Here is a 21348-nt window from a genome sequence, read left to right as displayed (position 1 = left end):
TAACTCGTCTTAACAAAGTGTACCTCGAATTTGTACTTGGGTCAGTCAAGGAAACTGGAAAATGCCTTAAAAGCTTAACGAGTCTTGATCTTGATATGATTTGTTCGCAGTTGCATAGTTACAGGTATCTCCAATACTAATTCCCGTTACCGACTAAGGTTTCCTTATCTAAATCTACTAGAGAGACTTCCGACGTTATTATAGCAATTTAGTTTGAGATAAGGAATAGATCGTCATTCGTGATAAATGTCCGGTATTACTGCTTAAACCTTCTTCAATTGCTGCATTTAAGGTAGGTACATTAACAAGGTAGGAACAAACGTATCTACTAGAAAACTGATTAAAGGAACATCTAATTCGCATTTTCGTTTCGATCTTATGGTATTGGTTGGTGCAGTCGAAGTAAATACTATAATAATGATAACATATTCGTTAGTCCGAAGAAAAAACAACCAAAGGAAGGGCATGACATTTCCTCGGTGGATTTCGTCCGCGGGTGAAGTGATTCATCTCGGATGAATGGTGCCGGACCAGGGAATGACACGAGTGTTCACAAGCTGCACCATCCCTTGTACCAACCCTTGTCCTGGTCCCTCGAAACTCGAGTACAAGTGGTCTACCGTCCTTTACCATCAACCACATAATATCGCGTACCTAGGTAGGTCGTGGCAAACGTTCTCCGAATCTTTTATACTTTTTGTTTCGAGTCGACGTAAGCGCAGAAACTTTCTCTCGAACTTATTCTTCGTAATTTATCAATTATTATAGATTGTTTTACAAATCAGATCAATGTAAAGGGTTGACACACGACAACGATTGTCTTCTGTTGTATCCGTTGTTGTAAGGTTGTATCCTTTTTCAAAGGAAGAACGATTCCTTATCGCGAGATGCATCGAATTTAAAAGGTAAAAATATTTTTTGCGTTTTGTTGATAATATTTCCACGATGGCTTAGTTCGTCTCTTAGATAGTTTTTGCCATCGTTCGAACTTGGAGTTCCACCCTCTCGTTGTCTCTTTCTAAAATCAGGGTGCATTGAAAGAACCGCAAGCCAGTCAGCGAACAAGTGTTCCTCCGTGACCAATGGACCCTTGCACGCATGTGCGCGCTTCCCAATGCGATATTAATATCGCGATTATCATCTACGTATTATTGCCTGCCCCTCGTGCGACGCTCAGAACAAGTCTGTAAGAAACACCCTGTTCAGTTTGCGCGTCCATGCTCCGTTACTTGCTGTCGAAACGCATACTGCGACAGTAGCACATACCGTTTACAAAGGCACTTGCAACGTTAAACATTTCCGCTTTCTGCTGTTTTACGTCTCGATAGATTTTCAACGACGACTTTTCCGTACATTCCTTTTTCAAGGAATTTTTCGTCCATACGCTCTGTCCTAATTTTACTTAGAAGCTTCTTTATATCGTTCGATCGTTAGACGACCAGCATGAATTTCAATACTCCATAGGGAAACTTAAGTGCGAGTCTTTGATTGCGAGCTTTAGGTGGTATCGAAAATCCAAGCGCGATCCCTTCGATACACAGAGACGTAACAAATCTTATTGTTCAGCGCCCTTTTACGAGATTCTATAGATATAATTCAAGTTGTATGTTACAGGGTAAAGGCTGAGTTATGGTTGGCTTTACGGGGAGGTGACTATAAAGATGATTCGTTTTGGTTCTGCAAGTGTCGAAAATATGCTTCTGATAGCTCTTCCAATGAGACGCTGGTTCGCGTGTTGTTAATATTTGCTAAGAATCTTTGCAAATACTGGTCGTTTGCTAGTCGTGGATTTAATATAAAGATAATGTTTCGTTAACAACGGGCACATGTAAAGGCACGTTGAGATTTGTCGCAGTTAAAATTTCGTTGCTTCGGTCACGTGTCGTTGACATATTGCTCGCGTCTCTCGACGTCGAGTGTTCTGTAACGCGACACGTGCCGATCGAATACCCTATAACACCATTACTGAGAATGCTTCACCCTGCGTTCAGGTTCCTATTTAATCATTATACACCATTAGGTATTGTTTACTTGATTTTAAGGGAGTCACTTCATTCGATGAGTTAACGCAGCAAATATGCGAAGTCCGACCAAGTTAACATTACCACTTGCTTATCAAATTTTTATCAAAATTACCAAACTTTTCAATTATCAGCTAACTTTTGTTCGAAAAATATTTCCCTCTGGTATGCTTATTCATAGACGTTAACGATATTTCGTTTTAGTATTTAGTTCTTACTTTAATGACGTTCTTTAAGTCAACCGTTGAGCAGCAGTTGCGTAAATTGTGGAAAAAGAGATTATTTTGAGAGGAATGTTCGCAAGGAACAAGTCCTGTTTTGCGGCCAAGTTTCAGGACAAAAATACAACACAAACAAGAATACACAAAAGCCCCGCTCCCCTGCGACTTAAATCCAAAAGACAAAAATAAACACAAAAACCGTAAAACCACAACATATAATATAGCATGGTTACGTCGTACCGACGTGTATGGGTACTTTTGCCTAACACACTATACTCAAATTCATTGTTTATTGTGAATCTCAAAAATGTATTAAAAAAAAAAATCTTGGCAAAATAAACGATTTAAAAGAAAAAAAAAGTTCGCAACGAACAAGCGTCCTGTTTTGCGGTCAAGTTTCAGGACAAACATAACAACATAAACATAAAAGATATAACTTAGAAGAAACGAAGCTGGCACCCCGCTGGGGGTATCCACCCACATGCTATATTTATTTTTATTTTATTTTTTTTCTTCACCTATAAGATATAACACTTTACCAAATGTCCATAAGGACAATTTGTAAAATAACCAAAATAAAATAAAAAAAAAAGCACCGCTCCCCAGCGGCTTAAATCCAAAAAAAAAACCAACACAAGAACGAAAACACAAAAATTGTAAAAACCACGACACTCAATACAGTATGACTACGTCGTACCGTCGCGTATCGGTACCTTTGCCTAACACACCTTATTCTAATTCATAGTTTAAGTGAATTACTTCAATGTATTAAAAATGTTAAGGTTATTCGGTGTATGTGGAATTAAAGAAACGCGTGGGTAAATTGTAAGGTATTGTAAGTATATATATTGTGAATATTAAAGTACAAAGTGTGGAATACAATGTAAGCTGGTTCAGATCCTCACGCTAGCAATGTTACCCTGAGACTAAAAGAACCCCGAATCCAACGTCGCACGTGTACCGCTTATGGTCTGTCATCGACGCATTCTTTTGTCTATGCGCTATCGATGACCTTAGCGCTTGAGAAAACCTTAGACCAGATGTAGAGTTTTCTCAGAAGTGACGATCACTTTAACAAAAAAAAAAAAAAAAAAAAAAAAAAAAAAAAAAAAAAAAATCTTGGCATAAATAAACACTTAAAAAAAAAAAAATTTCGCAACGAAGGTCTCCCGCGTATTGATAGATAAAAGAAACGCGCTGAAATACAGGTGGCATGGATCACATGGTGGAACAGCGTAGAAACCCCCTATGACCGATTAGACTCTATCACGGTACTCCCTTCCTGCATCTCCCTAAAAACACGACTCACTTGGCACACGAGTTTTGTGCATATAATGCAAGGTATCGGGACAATTCCTCCCTCTCCTTACTCCGCTTAATTTAATCCAATACGATATGGCTCCCCTCACCTTGTCGCGTTCATCGCCGGAAGGGGTGCGTGGTTTAAGAGGGTGGGTGGCTTTTTAAAACTGTGCCGATCTCAATTCACCATGAAACCTCATCCTATTATCGTCTATTTAATCCTGATTGAGCCTGACAGGTTTTTTTTTTACTTTCACGGTGTACCGACGAATCTTATCTCATTTCGAAAGAACACGATTGAATCTTCTCTTTTTAATTCTCGCATTCTGTTTCCTTCCTCTCCTTTCCGGATACGAATACGAATAAATTTCATCGAGGAAAGCAGCGGCGTATAATGACACGACATAACGTAAAAAAAAAGAATTTGCAAGTGTATGTGTATGTTGGTAAATACATAATGTCAGCGGTATAATCTGTGCACTTGTAACTCTTTCTTTGAACAAATGGAAGGACAGTTTTGGTGATTCAACCTTTGATTTAATCTTTCCGAAAGGTAGACACAGGTATACCTGATAGCGAGAGACAGGAGAAGAGATACCGATGACGCCAGGCATACCTATCTCTAGTATAATTTACTGCTGTCATTTTTCGAAGCTATGAACCTTACTTTCCCTTTAAATTCAAGGATTGATCTTTTTTATTTACATATCTCTCTTAGAAGCAATGTATAATTATACGAGAGAAAAATAGGATTGCACGTTGCGTTCGAGTTTCTTTTCAAGTATGCATAGTTTAGCTTTGTAATCCGAAATAACAGACGAGCTGACAAGTAAAATTACGCCTGACGGTTTTAGCGTCGTTCGTATTTTCGACTTAACGATCGCCTCCACAGCTGCATTTCCGTGTACAATGAAAGATAAAAAGATAAATCGACGACAAATATATGGAGCTCGATTTTTTCTAAATTATACGATGGAAAAGTTTGTCGGACAGAAGTTACGCTGAAAGAATAGAGGAAAATAAAAGGAACGTAAGTAATATACAGTGATAAACATAATATAAGTAATATAAGTAATAAATATTTCGTTTATTTGCATTAATTGAAATATCTTTCGTGAAACTAATTATCATTGTGAATCTTTTGTTCTCTTATGAATCTCGATCGATCGACTCGTCCGTTGTTCTTCCTCGATTCGAGACGAACCTGAAAAGAGTAACTAATAAATTGTTATTCTTGCAAGTGTGAAAATTAATAGGAGAAGATGGAATTGTTTTTAGCAGCACGGACAGATATATTAGAAAACGGATAATTAATTTCTGATGGATTTCGTGGAATACGGCTGTGGTAGTTGGTGTTTGCTATGGGGATCGAAAACGCGGCGGTGACCTGTCACGGAGCGCAACCGGACGAGATGGATTTGTCTCGCAGCTGTGTACACTGCTTAATGTAGAAGCCAGTGAGATGGGGATTGCTCCGGTGCTGGTGGAGGTGTCCCTAAATCCGAAAGCTAACTATGATATGCTCGTTTTTCAGTCGCAAGATCAACGAGTATTAAAGCATTGGCAAAGGACCATCCGAAAAGCAAAAAATTCACCGACTTTGTCGATAGCTCGATGACAGTTTGTTACGTATTAGTATACGAGCTTATTTTTCTAACTTTACGTACAAGAATGTTCGGTCGAATCGGTTGATCAAACGGCGTCTGAATTTTCGATAATGGGTGGTTCGTAATTTACGAAATTTGGGTCATCCCCACCATCCTCGATATGATCCATCGACGGTTTCCTTCTCCTGGAGACATCGTACTCTTCGCCAAGCTTTTTGTACGCCTCTGCACGATTTTCTAGAATTTCTCTGACGATCTCTGAAAGATTACAAGAGGACAGAAAAATTTGTTATGAATGTAGGTTGAATCGTTGGAGATTTATTATTTATTATTTATTATTTATTATTTATGGTTTATTTGAAGCGGCGCAACGTTGTTACATCAGAATTTTGTTGTTAATTAAATTTGATGTTTATCATTATTAGTTTCGACTTCAATTCTTTATACTTTCTAAACGGTAATAAGAGCAAAATGGATCGCATTCTTCTACACAATTGTGCACTGCCTTTGTGGATGAAACCGTTATTAGGGGTATACGTACAAAGGTAAGACGACATTATCCCAGTGTTATCGATACTTCTGTCTAAACCTTGAATAAACTTTCGGTAAGGTGAAAACTGTGTTTACCAAGGGTATGCTAGCAATTTTCACGGTCTTTGAACCGTTCGTCTTAGAAAAACGAGAAAACAGACGATATTGACGTAACAATACGTATATCAACGTCGGGATTTTCAATTATATAATTTAAATTGAAAGCGAAGTTATCTAGAACCACGGGAATTTTCAGTATGGTGGAGCAAGTTAGTAATAAACTAACGATATTTACCCATGAGTAATTCCCTGCTCTCGATCATGTAGCCCATTTCTTTTTTAACCTCCTTCATCAACCACGGCATGAAACCTTCTTCGACATCTGTGAAAACGAATATTGGAGTATTTTATTATGAACGAGTTGTTGCTGATCTAGTTGAAAAAAAAAGGAAGTAGGAAGAACCGGCGAACGCTTCTTTCGTTATCGAATTATCGGATAAAGATTATAAATAAAGAAAAATTAATAAACCTTTCTGAACGAACTAATTCACAAAAAGTAGCAGTGTTCTTGAGTGTTCACGAACCAGCCTTGATTTCGTCCAACAGGAACCCGGACATCTTCAAACCTTCCAGAACCGCTGGTAGAAGTTCGGCTATATATCCTGTTAAAAGAGTAGCCGCTGCGATTCGTTCTTCCGTTTCCTTTCGAGCTATCATCGCGTCTTCGTGTTGCCTTAATCGTTGATCCTATCGAACGAATTGGAACAGCGACGCTTAAGAACGAAATTTTTCAAACGAGTAATCGACGATGTACGAACCTTCTCTTCTCTCAGCCTCCTTTCTTGTTCCTCCAGTCTTCGCGCCTCAGCTCTTTCCGCAGCGCGTAGTTCCAAGAACTTTCTCTGTTGCTCCCTCAAAGCGGCAATCTCCTCCTCTTCGAGAACTTCCATCAATGCCTGTTCTATCGTTTTACCAACAAGCATCTCGAGAATCGGTTGCACCTCGAAGTCGAAATCGAACAGCTGAAAGTAAGGTTGTTTGCTCGAACGATCGACAGCCGATCAAACGTGTCAAATTTCCAAGAAGAAGAATCGCCTGGATTTTTTCCAACTTACGTCACCAGGCTCGATTTGAGTACTAGCATCTTGGCCAACTTTATCCGGGCAATATCTCGGTGTTGGCGGTCTATCCAAAAAGTAGTCCGTCTGTGTCGCGACATCGGTTTCGTCTGGTTTGTCGAATAGCTGTCAAATATAACGTACAATGTTCGATTACGAGTTGTTGCAAGATACTCGAGAGGAGAGTTCGACGAATCGTGGAGGATAGGGCGACGTTGCTTACCTCTTCGAGGTAAACTTCCGTTTGCACCGGCTCGTGCTTGCGACCAGGAACCGGCGGTGGCGAACCTGCTCTAGCGACCAGAGCTTTGGTAGCTTGCGCTTGAGCTCGTTTCCTCGCCAAATTCCTCCTTCTGGCTTCCGCTTGCCTTGCCGCTATCGACTGTTCTCCATCGATCTAAGCCAAATGCGTAATTATGTATTTTTCCATATACGTGCACGGGTTGCGGATAGTTCGTTCAATTCGTTACTTACAAGGATAGGAGGAGTGGCAAACGTGCTTCCCCGGACGACGCGACGGTCAAACATAATATTCCCAAAAGGAATCGGTTGATCGCTGTAAAGGGAGGAAACGAAGGTACCTTACATATTTCGCGAGCTAAGTTGGAAATCTTGGGCAAGCGTCGATGAATTACATATCGGGGTGTATTTTAAATTGTACACACGTGTACGTTACAATACTATCAGTACGTATATATGTATACAAACGTAATTACGATCCAAGTGCACGCAACCGCACTCGATAATCTTCAGCGTCTCCTCCTTACACGCAACGAAACTATTTACGACCTTCTCGTTTCTACCGTTCCTGACACGCTTTGTTAAACGCTTTACAAGCAAATTTTAAGTACCCTCTCTCTCTCTCTCTCTCTCTCTGGTACGTAAGATAAAACGCAGCGAATAAGTTTCCCAAAATGTTGGCAAACTTACGTCGCGTCGTTTCTTTTCGCGCTCTTCGCTCGGTCGTCCAAGGTCGAGGCAGCCATGGTCGTCGCGTTCATCATTCCGAGGGTAAAGTCGACGGTGGCCTTGAGAGCAACCGGACACCTGGCAATATGGCTGCTATGACGTACTTCCGGCTTTTTGGTTAACGACGCGAGTGATTTGAACTTGGAACGCAGCGGACAATTATCGGAGTCCTCGGTGTCGTTGGAGTTTGATGCGATGCCGAGAAGAGACGCAACTTCCGGCGGCGGCATCAGAAATTCGCCTGTCTTGACGGTCGTGATGAATGGTTTTCTACGGAAAATTTGATTCTTCTTTGCACTTTTACGCTGTTCTTCCTTCTCTTGCTCCTGTTCCTGAAGTTTCTTCAGCTTCGCGTTTAGAACTTCGTTGAAGTCTTCCGTAGACAAGGTCATACTAGGTTTTATCGCCGGTATTTTGTCCACCGAACGCGAGCTTTCCTGGCTTCTGCTTCGTGCTTCTCTTCTTAATGGATTCACTTGGTTCGATTGCAAATTCGCTTGGACCAAATGATCGTTCGATCTGCTGATGCGTTTTCGATCAAACAGGTTGTTTTTCATGTTTTCGAGACAGTCATCGACTACCGATCGATCCGTCTCGGTGCAATCGTTCACGCGAAGAAGAGGCAGATTGGTGTCCAAGCCATCTTTCTGAAGAATGGTAAATGCTGGAGAATTTTTTCGCTCGAGATCAAAGGGATCTCCGTTGGCTGTGGGCGCCAACGCGGAAATTCCAGCTGGCATGTTGTCGGCGTTTTCAAGAACTTTTACAGTAACTTGTACCGCGCATTTTCGAACCACAAAGTACACTGATCAGGTTGCCGTTGATTTTTTTCAGGTCTCTACGTACGTACGTTTCATCTGTCTTGCTTTTTCTATTTTTAAAGAGGCGAGATGAATCGAGATCAGTGATTTGGATCCAGGACGATAGATGGAGGAAATCGAGACGACGTGAGCGCTTGTACGATGACCACTAACGGGCTCGCAATCGTGCGAGCGTGTTCACGGACTGGACAATGTCCTTAGAATCGACCGATATGTACCGCAGACATGCTACACGTATATTTTTACCCAGCGGCCACTCAATAACGCTGACCATCGCGAACTTTGCGCATGCCTAAGTCATGCTAAAGGGGCTCGAAATCGGTGGTAACTATGACCACGTATGTCCGTTGGTGTTTTGCAAAGCACCGCGACCAGAATTTCTCCTCGACTATCCGACCTCCTCCGTCGACCTCTTCCAGATGAAACGTTCGCGTTACGTTTCTACTTACTTTATCGCTGTATTTATATCCCAACGAAGATCAACGACTTTGTTTTAACTGCGTGATTGCGTGTAATCGTCAATTTAGTTCTTCGCCTACGCTTCTTCCCTTTTAATAACGCTGCTGTGTATATCGATCATAGACGTTATCGCGTTATTTCCGCTTATGATATCGCAAAAATATTTGAACATTTGTCGTACGATCAACGGGAAGTCGTCACATCTCTCTCTTGGAGAGTATACTACGGTTATTCTTGAAGAAAAACCTACCCATTGTGTTCAACGTTGTTCACGCGTTTCTTCCTTTCTATCGTGATAAAAATTTGCAATATTTTTTTACTACAAATTAACCTTTCGTTTCTCTTGTATTATATGTATAAATCGCAGTGTCACGTTTGTCCTAAGTAAGAAACCGTGCGTGGCGATGTTTGAAATTGATTAGCAAAACGTAAGAACAGGTAGCTATAATAACGAAGAACATAGGCGATCGTAGTAGCAGTTTTCCATGTCAGAAGACTGTGTAAAGATTTCATGAGTTGATATATGTACGTGGAATACGTTGAAAGTTTCAGGCGATTGAGAAAGTTTTCATGAGAATATAAGAAGAAGTTTGAAAATTGGCAAATATGATAGAAAAAGGTGCGAGGAAGGTAGAAATAGATGGAAGAATAGAAGCAATTTATTTCGTTGATGCTTGCCCATGATCTTTTAAACAACTTCGTAACCAAATGCTGTGATTTTTCTACAATTTTTTAAAACGTTTCGAAAACTTACGTGGGTGGATTTCTATATTTCTTCTGAACATGTAAAATTGCCCTTGGACTCTTGACAAAAGTATAGGTTTCTTTTTTATCTGCTTCTCTGGCCGGTATATTGTAAGAGTGAAGCCCACGATTACACGTTCGGCACATATCCGTTCTGGTAGCCATCTCTTTTCCTCAATATAGTTATAAATATAAATATCAATAGATAGCTTTACTTCAGCCAATTGTTATTGTGTATTAATCGCTCTTTTTGCAAAAAATTCTATGAAGTGCCTGCTGTAAGGTTGACCACAAATTCGTAATGGTTTCAAAGACCATCTACTTGTGTACTTCGGTTGTCAAGGGAACGCAAAGAGAAAGAGTTTTCCTTATGTGTATATCGATATAACTTTTACAATAGTCAACTAAGATTCTGTATTAATTAACTAAATATAAAACTTCAAACAATTTTTAGTAGCAAAATTATTAACTACCGTTATTTTGCACTTATCTATTTTCCTGTAAAAGAAAGGAGAGTTTAAACATTTTTAAAAAATTGGTTGAGAGTGATAATCATTATGATTAGTTTTAACATTTTGTTTAAGAGCGTATAAAAAGATACATTTATAGTTAATACAGCTGAGAACTATTTCATCGATACTATTTTTTAGGCTGAAACCACAGTCGGTATAGATGGTACTTATCAATATCTACCGTACGATATAACGATGATACATCGATCGAAACTTTGATTGTACCGTTGTTTAACTCTTTCGCTTCGAATGCCGCTTATAGGCGGCATCCACGAGATGGTCTGTGGGTACCGAGCGCCACATATAGGCGGTGACACGTAACGACCCCTGGATCCGGCAACCCATCCGGCATCCAAATGATGTATATACAAGTGCTATCTGTAGTTAATAACATATTTTTTCGTTATCGGGAGAACATCTTCTGTTGATTTTATTGATATATTGGATTAACCGCTTCTTAAAGTTTCTCATTGTTGAAAAAACATCAAAACGTTTCACGCAATATGTTTTAAACATTCGAACGGTCGTATACTGTTTCGTGCTAGAAAATCTATTAAATCCATTGACGGTGAAACGATATTTCATATACGGTTCTTACAAGAATTATTGTTATTTAAGCTTAGGAAAACGTATATACAGCAAGCACTCACACTGTGCGTGTTTCTGGTCCGCGTTTCCCTTCAGTGACAGTACTTCGACGGATTGGACTGCCGAAGCGAAAGGGTTAACAACCATTTTTTAAATATACATATGGATCTAATATATTCGGCCAAGGTTGTTTTAGTTCTAATGTAAGATTATGCTAAAGCATTACTTTAATTCGTTCAGTATTTCATAAAACTTTCTTGTAATATTATATTGTGTATGTTGGACGCAATACAGGGAATTAAATAGGTTAACCAATACAGAATTAACTTTAATTGTAAATATTATTGCATAATTTCCTAAATTTAATTCATGAATAGATTTTTAAAATGTCTTATCATTTATTCTCCTTATCATCCTTAATTCTATCCGCCTCTCATTGCATGCACCGAAACTTCAACACGTCAACAAAATCACCATTACGCCAACAAAATCGATTGTAGTTGATGGTAAATGATTGTAATTACTTATAATTCACTATTTTCCGAGTTTTATAACTATGCTTAAGATTTTCCAATGTATTAAGACTGTAACATGTTATATGTTATTAACTGTAAATTATTTTAGCTAATTCCTTAAATATTCTATGTTGTAAAGTTGTTGAAGTGCACGAATCGCAATTGAGTACAAATGTAAATATCATTATATAACTCCTTAAATTTAATAAATAAATAGCTTTTTTAAAGGGAATTTGAATATCTTTATATTTATCCCGAAATCTGTCTACCTTCATCCGCCTGCCTTGTTATTTTCACAAACTAGAATTAGTGAAACTCAAAAATTCATGAAATATGACGTCATTTCCCAGAACCGTCGGATTCGTGCCACCTCCTGTGACGTCATGTTCTCCCGATACAAAATCGTCGAAAACCTTGGTCGAAATCTCGAAAACTTAAATAAATTAAATTATTATAATATTCTTATAAATTAATAATTTGTACAGTCGTATTTAAAAATAATTGATGTATGCAAAAATACAGTACTTTCTAATTTATATACGTAATAGCGCAAGTTTCACTATATTATTATAAAAAAATACTTACGAATTATATCTAGAAATTATTTATAATCTATATTTATAATCAGTTTTAAAATTGTATATATGTATACATATGTAGATATTTGCAAGAGTGTAACGAGGCAAACGTGAGGGTTGGATTGAAGGTTTGAAAGAAAAGGGTATTGAGATATAGATCTCTATATTACCAACGAGATGCAGACTACCATACAAGGTAGTGTACTGGGTTGATAATATCGTATGCTACGCAAAAGGGTCAGATTCGTGGTTCACGAATGGCTTTTAACAGTATGCAGATGTTCACACTGCATCGCAGTGCTGCTTCGCAATAAAATTGCGAGCAATGGTCCTTGTAACTCATATTGGCGAGTACCAAATCTATAATTTCGACTTTTCTATCTCTTATTGCTCGATGCGAAAGAGAAATGGGATTAAGAAATGAATAAAATATTTAACTATTAATAAGAATTTATATGAGAATTTTATAACGAGAGATTTTATAACGATAAAGTAAAGGTGCGAGTTCGGCTGATACAGACCTTTTTATACCCTTTGTCGTAGGAGATAGGCTTAACCTACGTGGAGACGGCGATTTCCACATTGATGGTTGTTGATATCGGATGCAAGCGTCGGATATCAAATATGCAGCAACCTTTTGTAGATAGAAGAGTTCTTAGCAATCATATCGGTAAAACGGCGAACAGTCGGTAAGCACAAATGTCATGCCTATTCTGTATCCGGTCGATATAAGCGCTGAAGAGTTGCTGTGATAATTCGTATGTTGTGTCGTAGGAAATCTTAGATAATGGCTGTACTGAAACATTGAATGGTCGCTGCACAGCCGACTGCTGGTTATGACCACTGCCATGGCTATACTAGACACTATGAGAGGCGTGGCAAGTTTACCGTAAACAGTCGAGTAAGAAATATAATTTTTTGATTTACATTGTGTGAAAAACGTAAATGTACATGAATAATCTCTATTAATTGTCCATTATATGCTTTTTTTAGACGCGGTGATACTTGGTGGGGTAATTACATATATTGCAGGTCTATTGTTAATTATAAATAAATAATTTTCAATCTTTAAATTTTCAATACTAATTAATTAAAATATTAATTTTTATACAAGGAAGTGGATGTCTTTAGTACTATTTAATATATGATAGAATATTTTTAACAAGCATAAGTTAATTTATAAATATTTTGACTGTTAAATTAATTTAATTTCAGTCCTTATTAGATTAAATCTTACCAGGAGAATTTCAGTACTTTTAAACATATAGGGCTTTGGGAATATTATTTTGAATAGTTTAGATATCCATATTATCAGTTTGACAAAGAATTTGATGGATGTCGCCACTTTTTCTCAGAAGAATATTATGCGATTATAGAATGGTTATTGCAAGGTGGTTAATGATTGTACAAACATTTGTTACACTTCCTCTCCTACTCTAGTTTTTTACACAAGCTGTGATTGCATTGACATTAGTCTGTTAGCCTTTAAAATTTGTATTGAATTATGAGTAGTTGCTTTCAGCCACTGCTTTTGTGTGTTGTGTCATAGCAGGTAAATAAAAATTTTCAATATTGTATCATCACAATATAACAAAAAATGTTTATGACATTCAAATAACTTTTAAATTTTAGGTACCTTATTGTTTCTAGCAGTATCAATATTTGGAGGGCAATATTGGCGTAGAGACTAGTTAATGTCTCCAAACTTTAACCATTTATCGTGGTCATATGGTTTGGCAGTTGTTTCATTCGTGTTACGTTGGTTAACTACATGTTTGTTGTATCTGGGTGCGAAAACTGGTTATAGACTGCGTAACCCAATCTACACATTCATCAAGGATCATCAAGGGAAGGATATATATAATCTTTTGTTATATCGATAATATCACGTCAATTTTTGGTTATAAAATGAGCTTCAACTCTGTTTGACAACATTAGTTATAAATGAAAACTTATAGATCTGCTTTCAAAGTTTTCCGTGTTATGTGACGTAGTTCTGTAATTCAGTTTTCAGTGTTCTCATCGATAGTATTTAATTCCGTGCACCCTTTATAAAAACCTGTATCCCTAGATTAAGAGAACTATTTTTACATTTCTATATCGTTGTTCTATTTATTGTAAGTATTTTAAATATATATCTAATTCTAAAATATTGTAGAAATTACGAATGTCTAGTAATTACGACATAAATAATTGAAATTAAAAAATCACAAAAAATAACGTACTTTTGTAATCATTTTTTACTCCACAGTTTTACATAATAAACGTTGATATCATACAGTATACTTGGAAAGTAAGCTAAATATCTTACGAGAGTAAGGTACTAATAAAAACTATATCAAAATGAAATAAAAACCTACGGAAGTATCTACAAAGATACTATTACCTATACTATATATATATATATAGATATATATAGATATATAGATATATATAGTATAGTATTATATATAATAGCTACATATATTAATAGTAATATAATAAAATATATTAATAATAAGTGGTTTTTCTCGTTATCAAATCAAATTTGAAATTGAAAAAGATGATTTTGAGATACGTTTTAGATAAAATTTCAGACGGAATACACGGAACTGCTTTGAAAGTGAAAGCGGGTATCGAGTTACTGGTCACATCGGTACGATAGATACCAATTTTGTTAGTGATAGTTACATTGGAAACGTATCTTACCGATTCATGCCAAAGCTGCTTGAAAATGCAGTCAGAACCGGCAATTTCGCGCATTCGTCTGATTAACGTATTGTTAACGTATTGTAATTGAATCGAATGCAGAGGTTAGAACGTTAGAAAAAACACAGTTTTACGAAAGATATAATTTTCGTAACTTTGAAACATGGTTGCATCGTAGAGATCTTCGCTATCGGAGAAGACGGAAATTATCGAATTATACCAAGATAAATTTAATTTTTTCTTTATATCTCTTGTTGTTACGCAGACGTATTTTACGTTCCTTACGCTATGTGACCACTCGTGGGAATCTATCCTCGTAAATTAATAATAATAATAATGAAAACGCTGGTATAGATAATTTTTGGTGTTTTTTAGAATGTTCGTGATCTTCGTCGAACCATTATGACGAAATATTTTAAAGGCTTGGAAACTAGATGCCGAGGGAATCCCAAAATCGACATTAACGTTCGTGTGGCTTCGAGGACATCGGTTCCTGCATTAATACCATGGTATATACATACATAGGGGAAAGGACGTTTTCGGTTAGTTAGACGATTGAGAGGTGGGCCGAGAATGCTTGTTCTTCCTGATTCGTTCGAAAAGAGGAAGAAGAACGTATCGAGATCGATTCGAATGAAAAGGAAAAAAGAAAAAAGAAAAAAAGAAATAGAAAAGCAGGAGGAGAAAGAGAAGGAGGGTAAAAACGGTGAGGGATGCGAAAAGGAGGATAGACAGAGGATAGAGACAGAAATGCAAGAGCAGAGGCGTAGGAGGAGATGCAACGCGAAGAAGGAGGGACGAGGAAGAGGGCAAAGATTTTGGCACCCTGCTGAGTCCCCTAATTGCCTCGCCATCCTTCCCTCGGAACGTCCAGCACGCCCTTGAACCCTCTCCTCGGACCAGCTAACGCGGTCCTAAAAGCTTACCGAGACCCGAATCTCTTCGTTCTTCTTCCATCTCTTCGGACCACGCGATCTTTCTCTTTTTCCTCGTCTACCACACCTTTCTCCTCATCCAGAACGCTGAATAAGCAACATCATCTATCACACTGCGCGAAACGATATATTTGTTTTCGCCGGACCTGTTTAATTATTTACATCCAGCCCCCAAGTGGAACCGTCTAGTTTGCTTTGCCCCTCCTGTGAGCTTTGTCCCATGTCTTCGCGGCTCGCGCTGGTACTGTTTCATTTTCCGTTCCCTGATCCTTTGAAAAAAATTACTCCAGTCTCTTATCCCTGTCGTCCGTCAGCGAGATCGGTTCGCGGATCTTCGCCTTTTCGCACTCTCCCTTGGATAATCGTTGTAATTAGGACGTTGTAATTAATTTGCATCGCCAGCTACCGCGTCGATTGCCGATCGAGTCGCGAATCTTTTACCGAGTAAATTTATTCGATGGGAAAAATGAAAAATGACGGGAAAAACGTTTGAAAGAAAGATCGTACCGCAACCGGTGCGGACGGACGGTCGTAGGGAAGACCAATTATCGCAGTGGAATGTCCGTTCTGGAATCCGTGATGAAATTTGATCTCGCTATTGGAACAACCAGATAATGACTAGGAAGTCTAGGGGCGTGGTAATGAGGGCTGGGTCCGAGCAACTCGCTCGATTCTCTCGGCGTCTCTTCACTATTTCGCGTTCCACGACCGGGCCCCCATGCCTGGCCCCATCCCGGCAACTTTCCTAGTCGATCTTCTACTCGGTCTGTGCTCGGTGATAAATTACGCTCGAGATATCGGCACCTCCTCTTGTTCATTTGCCAAGGGTACGTATGTTCGCGTTGCTCCTCTAAAGACACCCTTTGCGGTTAATTTCGAGGCTCCATCCTTGTCTCGAAGGTCGTTGCTTTGTCTTCGTCGTCAGTTTCGTACGAATCTCCTAGACATAGCGCGTCAGCCTTAATAATAATTCAGAAACGTATAGCCAGGATCTGTGTATTCGACGAGAAGCTCGTATCGTGTAAACTACTTGAAATAACTTGACTTTTAGGATTAACGCGGCGCAAATACCGGCTCCTACAAAATTTCTCGATAATTAGTCGTTGGAAATGTTTGACAACGTTTGAAGATATTTTATGGAGGATCTGTGGTTTCGGTGAAAAAGAACCCTTGTTTGTTTAACGCGACCCGTCGATCGTTCAGTCGACCAAACAACAAGGATAAAGGGAGGCTAAACAGGAAACTATCTCGTAACTGGCAAGCGTTGCGTCGTCCTGGACGCGTTTGCCACCCGAGAGGCTCGTTTACACCGGTCGAGGCAGCAGCTTCTCGCCTGCTCGCCACCTTTGTCTCGATTTCGATTCTCTTTCCTTTTCCTCTCTATTCTTCTTCTCTTCTCTTCTGTTCTTCTTCCGCTTACCGAGAAGACAGTGCGTATGTGTGTGCAGGATCGAAACGTTGCATTCTTCGCAGATAGAGGAGGTCGCGCGACAGCAACTCGAATTTGGAACAAGGCCGATCTAATGTACGGACAATGTTAACTGATGAGCAGAACTGGACCCGTTGCAAGAACAATGCAGTCCGAGGAAAACAGAGAAAAAACAATGGGTTCCTATTAGCATCTACCTGAACTTGTTGGGTCTCTTCGTCCGACAGTGGTGGTGGCTCCCTTTTTCTCTTTTCTCTCTCGGTCTCTGAGCCCTCCTACCTTCTACCCTGCATCTTCCTTTCCACTCAGCAACTTTATTTCCGTGGAATCGCTCCACCCGCTCGTTTCACGGTTTCACCGCACCCTAAATCGATCGTGTGTTCGACCTCTCGACGGTACGCCGCTATCGATAGAACCGTGTTTGGGTGTTTAGTTAGTTTACCTGCGGTGCGGTCGTCCGACTCTTCCAGTACTTTGTCCAATATTTCGTTCGAACCGCTCGGCATTTGACCGTTTCGTGAAATACCATTAGACGATAGATGGAATATCTCTTCTCATTCTTTGAACAGTTTCGTTTCATCGGAATCGTCCAATCGCTGGACTTTGCAGCGGCAGGATAAATTGCTGGAGAATTTTCCGCGAGAATGGAACTCGGCTTCCCTTTAAACCGGTCTGTTCGTTGGAAAATCCACTTGGAATGAAAATACTTGGAAAGTTTGAAAATTTCGTCTAGACGTCTTCTCGATCGTAATGAAAGGGGTGCGCGTCACAGTTTTTCCAGTCTGAAACGATCCGACGATCTGATGACGTCGCGTTCCAATTTGGAGCCTAGCGTTTGGCAAATGAATGGCGAACGCTGGACCGAAGGAAGTGGACGGTTACGGGACAGAGGGAAAAACGATGATCGGGGGCGCGTTAAAAAATCGCAAGTGGCGCGGTGGAGCGTCCTGGATCGATTAACGCGATCGTACAGCTTGTAGAACAACGGGATCTCGTAGTAAACATTTATTCGTGGCGTTACTTTGCGTAGTTGATGGAAGCGGAGAAGAAAGGCTGCGAGATCTCGGAAAGGATCGAAAGGGCGTTCGTTCGTTTTTCGGGGCGAGTAAGTATCCTCGATCGCCGCGAGATAACGAGAGCAGCGCGTAGATCATGTAGCAGGTTCGCGATCGTGCGCAGATAGGTCGCGTCGCATTTTGTTCTTTCGGCGATGAGAGCAAGGATCAGATAATGTTCCGGAGGAAAAAAACACCCTGAATAGTCGTTCCGCACCAGTTCCTGGTACCGGAAAGCAACGGCGCAACCTGCCACCGGTCAACCTGTTGTTGCCGCTGTTGCTGCTACTTCTGCTGCCGTTGCTCTTGCCGGTCGTAAGATTTGCCTGGTCGGTTTTCAGTTGGAGATCAGGTAAAACAAAGAGCGACCCTCGGTCTGCACGTAGCCTGTGAAAAATGGAGTTTTGCTTCGAGAGGAAAGGTGAAAAAACGTTCGTGGTCACGAACGCGAAACAGTTAGAGATCTGGTCGCGTTTCCCTCTTCCCTGTTCTCGCGTTCATCGATAATTCTTATCTGTCCGAGACTGGTTCGTTGCTGGTAGAAGGACCGAATCTTCGACGATTCGTCGACGCTGTTTCGAACGTAGCTTGACACGTGTTCTCTCGTTTCTTTATCTCTCACGACCGGTACCAGGTCGATAAACGGATAACGCTAAGACGAACGACAACGGGAAAGAAACTATGATCTACTATAAGAGGAACGGAATCATCCGTCGATCGAGCGTGCCGTGATCGACGCAACGATCGATCTCGTGAAAGATCTTGGGGAATCGTGGTGACCAAACGACGAAATAAGCAATGTAAATTGATCGACGGACAAATATTTGAACGACCTGACGGGCGCGTTCGTCCGTGAATACATGGAAGAGAGTGAGTTTGAGAAGGGGCGGAGGGGAGACGAGGAAACGAGCACGACACCGAGGACGATGGACGGACGTCGCGTCGCATCGTGTTGTCGGCAGGGACGGGACGGCCGCGATTTTTCGATCGAGCATGGTAACGGTCGCGACGACGAACACGGAGACCGAAAAATGAAAAGCAAAGAAGGACCGATATCGTTTCGATCGCCAGAGATACATAAATGCATTAACGAAGACGTTGGCTGCGATTTTACTTCTGAACGTCTCACGCCCTTTGGTTTTCCTGCTGGTCTGGCGAGACCTCTCGTTATCTGAATCACGTCGCTCGAGGGATATCGACTCGCTGTTCGATATCCCACGTCGATGGCTACCGCCGCTACATAGATAACGCCGAGATACATCCATTATTCAGCCATTTGATCGCATATTAGTAGGTATCGAAATGCGTGCCACGGGCTTATCGGTTAAGCCGCGCCGTATCGCCGCTGTTACTTTTACGTAAGGATACGACTTTACGCATGCGTCCGAAGGACGTCGAAAGCCGTCACTTCCAAGTCGCGTTTTCCTTTCTTGCTTTCCGCTCGTCATCTCGCAAGATCGCCAATTATTATTTCGCGAGTTCACGGTAGTGAACGAATTTCCGTCGATTCGCTTCGCGATCATTAGCGAAAGATTTCGCTCGTTCGTCGGCCAGACGATCTATCGACGAAATTGGATAGTTGTTCGATCGCATACTTGAGTCGAATACGAGTTGAACAAATTTGATCCGTCAGCCATAGAGAGAAGAAATTTGACGATCCAGACAAGGAGAGATCGTGCGGCACGATGAACGCGAATCGCGTGTACGTGCACTTTACGAATTCTTGTTATGGAATTTACAAGAAGGCGCTAGGATATCGTGTGGTAGAACAGGGGGATCGAGTCTCGACGCGGGAATCTTAGAAAGTGTGTCGAAACGATAAAAGAGAGCGAGTATCCCCGGAGATGAAAAGAACGCGTCGAATTTCGATGGGGGAGCGGACACGAATGGAACGGGGGTAGTCGACGAGCGATCGGTTGGAAAATAGGAAATAGAAAGCCGTGAGAGAGTGGTTCACCTGCGTCAATGGGACGATGCTGTTGCGTACCACCCTCGCGGTCTGTCGCGTCTCCCGTCTTTTCGCGGCATCGTCTTCGTGGCCGAGACAGCGACCGAGGCCCATAAATTCTCCGCTTTAGCTATTTAAGCGATAGATCATGTTTTAAACAAAAGTGGCTGTGATCCACGTCGGATCGAGAGAAAGAAAAAGCGACGAGACGGCGGTAGTGCGAAGGGACGAGGCGACAGGGAACGCCCTGAGTTTTACGCCAACCATACGCGCCATATACTGGACCAACCCCATAAATCCTTCATCCGCCTCGACTCTGCCATCCTCGCGGCTGTTTTCTAATATTTTGATTTATGCCGCTTTCACTCGGCTAATTTGCCGGCCTTTATCCTTTATTTGCGTGTTTAGGGGTGAAATTTGTCCCTCGAGCTCTGGGGTCTCTTGGCTACAATACAGCGCCGAGGATCGCTTTCCGTCGACCATTGTCGACCTGGCTCTTCGTGTGGCGTTTTTGTTCGACGATACCGAACGAGCTACGCCACGCCGGAGAACGGTGATCGCTGGCGAAACACCAAAACACCATCCTCAATAGGGATAGGGAAAATATTTTCCAAATACGTGGCTCGTGGCGTGCTTCTTCCACGCGAGACAAGGCCGGTCCGTCGTTAAATTATGCCAAACGATCGTACGCGCGTATCGCGCGTTTTCTTTCGCGCGGATCGCAGCCTGTCCCGACTTTCGTCAGGATGCAGGATGAAATTGCACTTGGCGCGATTCGGTGTACGCTCGCGGAGAAAGGAACGGCGAACGGCGGCCGTTTTTCGAGGGCGGATGCACGAACCATCGAGATGGAACGACGAATCGTAAATTACGCCGCGCGATTTCTCTTTCGTTCCGGGCCCGCTATCCTCGAGTTCAGGGTTTGCGTGTGCGCGCATTACGACCATTGGAAGGAAGAGAGAAAAAAGAAGGGCGGGTGGAAACCGGGGGTCGATCCTCCACGCTAAACTTCCTGTGGATCCACGTGGCTCTTCCATTGTGTCGCAACGGTTCTAATGATTCGTTCTGATCCGGCCTAGCCCATTCAGGGCGAGGGGGTTAGGTTGTTTTCATGGCGCGGAATTCCGCGACCCATCGTGCTCCGACATCGACCGTGACGCGTAACGACGATCCAAGTATATCTTGGTTGCGTCGCGTATGTCACGAAAAAGATTCTCGTTCGATCGCTTCTTCCTCGTAAGACGCAAACGGTCGATCTTTCTCGAGTCGCGTAGGATGCGAAAAAAAAACTCGGTTGCGAAGAAACG

At 41.1% G+C, this 21348-nt stretch overlaps 1 protein-coding gene and 1 pseudogene across 2 annotated transcripts; one reads left to right on the top strand and one right to left on the bottom strand.

Moving 5' to 3' along the window:
* Nucleotides 1-5174: 5174 nt before the first annotated feature.
* On the bottom strand, nucleotides 5175-8850 carry LOC132909399 (radial spoke head protein 3 homolog). Of its 2 annotated transcripts, XM_060964200.1 has the most exons (8): nucleotides 7731-8850; nucleotides 7275-7356; nucleotides 7024-7197; nucleotides 6798-6926; nucleotides 6501-6704; nucleotides 6267-6429; nucleotides 5978-6064; nucleotides 5175-5409 (listed from the first exon to the last, which is right to left on the bottom strand). In XM_060964200.1, exons 1-8 carry the CDS (start codon nucleotides 8507-8509, stop codon nucleotides 5237-5239), a joined length of 1791 nt encoding a protein of 596 aa, XP_060820183.1. In that variant the 5' UTR covers nucleotides 8510-8850; the 3' UTR covers nucleotides 5175-5236. The 2 variants fall into 2 exon arrangements, with proteins under 2 accessions (XP_060820183.1, XP_060820184.1); XM_060964201.1 differs by lacking the exon at nucleotides 5175-5409 and having other exon boundaries at nucleotides 6212-6429; nucleotides 7731-8834.
* Nucleotides 8851-12610: 3760 nt separating this feature from the next.
* Nucleotides 12611-13869, top strand: LOC132909119 (uncharacterized; annotated as a pseudogene).
* The last annotated feature ends 7479 nt before the right edge of the window (nucleotides 13870-21348 follow it).

This window comes from Bombus pascuorum, chromosome 7 (assembly GCF_905332965.1).
Source record: "Bombus pascuorum chromosome 7, iyBomPasc1.1, whole genome shotgun sequence".
In the NCBI taxonomy this organism is placed as follows: Eukaryota; Metazoa; Arthropoda; class Insecta; order Hymenoptera; family Apidae; genus Bombus; species Bombus pascuorum.
The sequence above is the reverse complement of the archived record's forward strand: the minus strand, read 5'-3'. Positions and strand labels throughout refer to the sequence as shown.